At 42.5% G+C, this 7,302-nt stretch overlaps 1 protein-coding gene across 7 annotated transcripts in view; it reads left to right on the forward strand.

Annotated features, from left to right (window-relative positions):
• CIT (citron rho-interacting serine/threonine kinase) overlaps positions 1-2,141 on the forward strand; it is a 224,681-nt gene extending 222,540 nt beyond the window's left edge. For all 7 annotated transcript variants that reach the window (XM_040350498.1, XM_040350533.1, XM_040350515.1 and 4 more), the window contains one exon: positions 981-2,141. In XM_040350498.1, coding sequence (XP_040206432.1) covers positions 981-1,004 — 24 coding nt within the window. In that variant the 3' untranslated portion in view covers positions 1,005-2,141. The remainder of the gene's footprint in view (positions 1-980) is intronic.
• Positions 2,142-7,302: the final 5,161 nt, after the last annotated feature.

Consider the following 7,302-nt stretch of genomic DNA (forward strand, 5'->3'; position numbering starts at 1 on the left):
ACATTGTTTTCCTATGTATCTAGAGGGCATCTGTGGTATTCTGCTCTCTTGAGTTACCTACTATTTTGCCTCATGCAAAAGGTTTTTTTTTTTTTTTATATCATTGCTTCTGTTACTTTGCCAATACATCATTACAGAAATAAAATGTATATCCATTAGGGTAGTAGTAATGTTCACAGACAAAACAATATAAGGAGTAATCGTAAAACAACTGCAAAACGTTTCTTGGTATATCCTACAGGGAAAAGTGGGCAAATATTAAATACACAATATTGAATGACATAGACCACACACACTGAAAAAAAGGAGGTTTTGGAAAGGACTGCCTATAACTAAAATATCTGTTTTGGTTGGCTGAGCCTTGAAACATATGTCATACATCTTTGCACTACATGAACATTTCCAGTTTTGTCTCCTTTAAAAACACGAAGTACAAAAAAAAACTGTTGCCCCTGCCAAAAATCCAGTAAACATTGCAACTACAGAACACCTTCCCCTATGTTGTAGGAATGAGTAGAACGGTACTATAGTGTAAACCAGGAGTCAGCAACCTCAGGTGACAATGCAACTCCTCTTAGGACAGGAAAGTGTGTTACTGGTAGCATTGCACCGAAAATAATCCTGAAAACAAAAGAACAAATACAGGCACAACAAAACATCCAAGGATTGGTAAGCTGCATTATAAAGTATATAACTCAGAAGATGGAGTTTAATACTGCAAGGTAGAGTAGTATTTTCATTACACCGGGACACTAGCAATACAAATGCCTACCTGCACGGAAGAAGAAAAAACTTGCATGTAGACGGTGGCCATTGGGTATAGATTAGTAATATTTTATGATTCCTAAATTTAGTTTTCACAAGTTAAAATATTCTTATTTTATGTTCATTAATCAGTTAGATTAAACGCTCTTAACCCACGTTTATTTGCTGTACTATACTGTGTTTGTTAATACACATTTCCTCTCTTTCTTCTTCAGGTTTGGGACCAGTCTTCTGTATAACCATAAAGGACCTGTGTCTACAAACAACTGAAGCCAACACAAAGGAATGTTTTAATGTCTGATTTATACAGGCAAATGCTTTTTATATTCAGATTGTAGCGGACCACCTTAACTTTTTTTTTGTGCCATCACAAAGCAACCCTCAGCTCTGCATCTTGTTTTTTTTTTTTTGTTTTTCTTTTTTTGAACTTCTGTTACAGTAATAGGTCAATGGCTCTGGTTATAGTTACTAACTATTACTAGTATATGGATTTTTTTTTTTTTAACAACACATGCATTTTTCTTTACATGATGCTAAGTATAATTTATATAGCTTTGCATTAACTATAGCATCACTGGTAAAGGCACAGCTGTCTGAGAGTTGTCACACTAACGAGCACACTACACTATACAGAAAGTGCAAAAAGTTATGTGACAGTTACTATAGTCTCTATGCTCCGCTGAATTATTTCTTAATGCTTCTGCTACCTCAGTCAAGATTTTTGCTTTATAAACCATCACGTTTATGTTCCGGGGTAATATGTCTGAAAAGGTGCTAAATCTTTTATAGGTTCACTGAGTAAGAACTAATATTGGATCCTCATTTTTCAATTTTCACTTGAAAAGTTTGTAGTCCCCCTAATTCTGATAAAAAATGTGTATATGTGGTAAGCTGGACTTTGACTATGTACATATAAATATATATATAAAAGTATATATTTCTGTTGCTCTGTTATGCATAATGCATGAAGGATCTGTCACCCAGGAAGCCTCAGAACATTCCTGATTAACGTAAATGTCACATTTAATCTGTTTAATTCGGTAATGCTAACTAACTATGCCCAGTCCCAATCTGCTGGAGATGTATGTTAAGTGTCCCTTCCAATGCTTCCTTAACTATACATGAGGATTGTATATACTTTATCAGAAAGTTTATATTCATAAAATTGAATATGTTTCTACTTTTTTAAGGTAAACTGTGCATTTTTGAATTTTACCTTTTGTGAAATGCGTGGAGGGCACAAGCAGACAAGCACACTGCTCTTAGATCATTGGTGTATGAGCTAAGGAGGTGCTTGTTCGGTGTGGAATGCTTGATTTACTATGCTTTGCTAATATTGTAGAAAACAAAATAAATGCACCTAAAACCTTCTTAAACATATGGCCTGAAGTGAAATATACAAGCTGTCAAATGACTTTTTATGCATTACATTTAGGTAGAAATTGCACTATAAGAAGTTCTCCGCTATCGTATTATCACACTGTGCTCATTTAACACCTGACATGCAGTCATATTTGAAAGTTTGGCCATTCCTGGTTTTGGATTTTTTAAACATTTTTATTATTGTGTAAGAGAAATGTAAAAAACAGTTACACATTAAGTGTACAACCTGAAACAGTTTGAAGAAAAGTAGCCAGATTAGTAACCCTAAAGAATGGCAAACAATGACCAGACATAGAAGCGAAGGAGACTGGTTAACCACTACAGTCCCGAGCCTCTTTCTGAAAATTACTTGGAACCCCCAAACATTATATATATATTTTTCGTACACCCTAAAGAAAAAAATGGCGGTCTTGCAATACTTTGTCACACCATATTTGCGCAGCGGTCTTGCAAGCGCACTTTTTGGGGGAAAAATACACTTTTTTAAATAAAAAAATAAGACAGCGGTGAAGTTAGCCCAATTTTTTTTAAATTGTGAAAGATAATGTTAAGCTAAGTAAATTGATACCCAACATGTCACGCTTCAAAATTGCGTCCGCTCGTGGAATAGCGACAAATTTTACCCTTTAAAATCTCCATAGGCGACGTTTACATTTTTTTACAGGTTGCATGTTTTGAATTACAGAGGAGGTCTAGGGCTAAAATTATTGCTCTCACTCTACCAATCGCGGCGATGCCTCACATGTGCGGTTTGAACTTCGCTTTCATATACGTTCGCTTCTGCACGTGAGCTCGGCGGGACGGGGCGCGTTTAAAAAAAAAAATCTTATTTTTTTTAACTTTTTTATTTTTTCACTGTTCTTTAAAAAAAAAAATGGTGTCACTTTTATTCCTATTACAAGGAATGTAAACATCCCTTGTAATAGAAAAAAACATGACAGGACCTCTTAAATATGAGATCTGTGGTCAGAAAGACCTCAGATCTCATATTTACACCAAAAAAAAAAAATTGTCATTTGAAAAAGAAAAATAATAAAATGGCCCTTTAAGAGCTATGGGCAGTAGTGTCGTTTTGACATTGCTTCCGCCCTGTAATGACTTGGAGACGGGTGGGGGCCATCTTCCCCCTCACTCGTCTCCATGTCAGGCTAGGGACAGGTTCGGATCGCCTCCGCCGCTACCGACGGCCACGGTAAGCCGCAGAGGGCACCAGAGAGCCCGGGAAGGGATGGCCCTCTCCCGCCGCAGATAAGAGTGCTCTTGTGGCGAATCCGTCGCAGAGACCACTTGTATCTGAAGGAGAATAGCCGGCTCTTGAAGAGGATATTGGGGTTATGGTAGCTAGTGGTTAAGGAGCAGCAGCAGTCAACATTTTACCATGCATAAAGCTGATGCATGAGAGCGATATTGACCAACAAGAGTACTAATGTAAAGATAAGAGCACAGGGCACAGAACATATGAAGTATAACAATAAACAACAATATCCACTCACATATGGTGTAGATTGCAGCATGAAGAAAGTTTCTTCCAATCTCCAGAGAGAAAGTAGAGCGCTGTGGCAGTGCAGATTTTTGAGCCATGCTGGAGCCAGCACTAGTCGATGGGGACATTTATGGACATTTTATAGACTCTGATAACACCGTAATTTAAATGATTGATCTGTTTAACCACTTAAGGACCATATGCGTCGGCATGGTTGGGCATAAGCAAGTACAGGTACGTTCCCTTTAAGAGCCCAGCCGTGGGTCGCGCGCGCCGCCGCGTTAGTGACCCGGTCATGAGCTCAGTGACCGGACCCGATCGCCGCCGGTGTCTGGCTTTTGGGTCACAGAGCTGAAGAACGGGGAGAGGTAAGTGTAAACAAACCTTTCTCTTTCGTTCATGGACGGACACAGCCTTAAAGGGTCACTAAAGGAAATTTTTTTGCTGAAATGACTTTACAGCAGTGGTCTCAAAGTACCGGCCCGCGGGCCATTTGCGGCCCGCGGACCAGTTATAAATGGCCCGCAGGCAGGGTGGAAGTGGGTGGAGCAAAGAGTAAAAGCTGGTGCTATCTGGTGGTGAGCCGTTGGTATTACAAGTTATTACCACCAGATGTGAGCTGGCGCCATCTGGTGGTGGCCGTTGGTATTACAAGTTAAGCATTACAAGTTAAACAGCAATTCTAATGTCATTTTACACTATTTTCACTGCCATCTTCTTCCCTCTAATTAGAACCCCCAAACATTATATATATTTTTTATCCTAACACCCTAGAGAATAAAATTGCGATCGTTGCAATACTTTATGTTACGCCGTATTTGCGCAGCGGTCTTACAAGCGCACTTTTTTGGGAAAAAAATTACACTTTTTTTTTATTAAAAAATAAGACAACAGTAAAGTTATCCCCATTTTTTTTAATATTATGAAAGATAATGTTACGCCGAGTAAATTCATACCCAACATGTCACGCTTCAAAATTGCGTCCGCTTGTGGAATGCCGACAAACTTTTTTACCCTTTAAAATCTTCATAGGTGACGTTTAAAAAAATCTACAGGTTGCATGTTTTAAGTTACAGAGTAGGTCTAGTGCTAGAATTATTGCTCTCGCTCTACCAATCGCGGCGATACCTCACATGTGTGGTTTGAACACCGTTTACATATGCGGGCGCTGCTCGTGTATGTGTTCGCTTCTGCGCTCAAGCCCGTCGGGACGGGGTGCGTTTTCTGGCTCCTAACTTTTTTAGCTGGCTCCTAGATTCCAAGCAAATTTGTCAAACCCTTCCTTACACCAGTGCTGGTGGTAATAATGCGCTCGCTGACACCAGTGCTGGGGGTTAATAATGTGTTCGCTGACACCAGTACTGTTGTTTTTGAAGTTTGAAAGTTTGCATGCGGCCCCCCATGGCTTATGAAAACTTGTCTTGTGGCCCTCAGGTAATTTGAGTTTGAGACCCCTGCTTTACAGGGTATAGAGACATAAAAGTTAACTGATTCCTTTTAAAAATGATTAAAAATAGATTAAATTCAATCATATAATGTGCCTCTAGTTTCACTTTCGGTTTTAAACTGATTTCATGTTTCTGTGAAGTAAAGAGACCCACAGAACAAAAACAAACAAATCCAGGGCAGTTTTTGTTTTTAAAATGAATCTGATTGGTTCTGAGGAGTTTTAGACACACAGTAATGACAGCTTAGACCACCGTGAAAAGCTCCCAGTACTGTGGTTATAAGGAGCCAGACAAGCAGGAAGTGTGGAGATCACAGCAGAATTACAGCTACTTCAAAGCAAAAACGAACAATAAGGACATGAAACCAGTACTGCAGTAAGGTAAAGGAAGCTATTTAGCTAAAAAAAAAATGTCCTTTAGTGATCCTTTAATCTTGACAGAGTGTATATTAGCCTTCATTCAGGAGTGACTAGGCAGAAACTTGTAGAAAGTGTTAAACGCATCACACCTAATACAGTACCAGGGCGGTCCCTCTGGGTATAACCCTTCTCTCTGCATCTCGCAGATCAGTTTTTTTTTCTGCCTAGCAAAGGAGAAGACATGGCTCCCTCCAGGCCCATAGGCCTGGAGATTTATTCCAAATGGATTTTTTTTTATTGTTCCTGTGATCTACAGTCAACTGCCGACTGGGTGACAGGCTGGATCCCAGATCCTTGTAGTCCCCCCATCAAGCGTGTGCCGACCGTAGCTACACACTGGGTCGTCCAGGACATGCCCTTTTGCTCTACGGGTGGCCGGTGAGCTACACGCTCCAGGGCACGCATATGACTGAGTCGCAGCACGCTGGGCCGACAGTCACCTTCGTAACCATGCGGAATATGGTCTGTCTGAGATGCTTCCAGCATAATCCACACAGGAAGGGTAAGTAGTAATCCCCTGCTTCGGCAGGAGGACATAGCTGGACATTCCCAGGGAGGTCGAGTTCTATCCTTCCTCTCCTCCCTCCCTTTCCTCCTCCCTTGGCTCTCTGAGCTAGGCTGGCTGCTGGGGCCGGGGGTTCACCTGGGGGGGGCTCCACCTGTCAGGGAGCTGCGCTGTACGTCCACTTACAATGCTAGTGAGCGGCCATGAAAAGTTTGGCTTTCCTGTGTGTTCTCCCGCCTGTTTGCCCTCTATCCACTGCTCGGCGGCCATTTTCTTGTGGTACACGCTGTGTTTTGGCCTCTATCTGCCATTCAGAGCCCATTTTCTTGTGGTCTGTGCTGTTTGCTCTGTGTTTGGCCTCCACTGCTGATCGGCGGACATCTTTCTTGTGGTCCACGCTGCGTTTGCCTCTATATGCCACTCAGCGGCAATCTTCTTGTGGCCCACGGCGTCTTTTGGTCTCTATCTGCCGCTCGGTGGCCATTTTCTCGTGGTCCACGCCGTATCACAGCATTTAAATGGCGCAAGCTTGCAGACACATGCTGCGGAGTGGTCAGACTGACACAGACAGCTGACAAAGAGAAGCAGCCCAAGTAGGAAGCGGACAGCAGCTGTACGGTACTGTTCTAGGGTGGAACTCCTCGTCTCTATCGTAGCTAGGAGGGTGGGTTGTTGTACCTTGCCTTGGAAACCCTGTGGGTGTCGGGCACGTGGGTCAGCATGGCGTCAGAAGCAGGCTCCTTTTCCCCTGAAACACCTGAGTTAGCAATTGATGCCCCTGCACCCAATGTATCGGACGCTATGTCGGCAATCCTAGATGCTTTTGTTGCCAAGGTGGAAGCAGCGTGTGGGAACACGGGGGGTAAAAAATGCCCCCTCCCCCCGCCATCCTCTGGGGACAACTCTGATGCGGAGCCGAGTCAAGCTTCGGCTGATGACCCTGGCTCTGATGTTTTTGAGGATGCGGACCAAGATTGACCGGATCTAGGTCAGCACGTGAAAAGGCTCTGGTAGGTGATCTTATCACCGCAGTGCGAGATACTCTAAAGATAGAGGAGTCTGCGGAAGCAACAGAGGCGTCGGTCCCTTTTGGGTTCTGTAAGCCGACCCGCACGAATAAGGTGTTTCTAAGGTGTCTTATCTAGACGCAAGCTATGAGGTGGTGTTACGCCGCCTACTTTGGCTAAAGTGTTGGTCGGCAGACCAATCTTCCAAGAAGGCCCTTTAAGGGCGACAGACTTTTCGGAACATCCCTCGATGACATTATTAAAGATGCCACAGGAGGTAAGAGTACGCTGC

The sequence above is a fragment of the Rana temporaria genome, chromosome 1 (genome assembly GCF_905171775.1).
Source record: "Rana temporaria chromosome 1, aRanTem1.1, whole genome shotgun sequence".
NCBI lineage: Eukaryota > Metazoa > Chordata > Amphibia > Anura > Ranidae > Rana > Rana temporaria.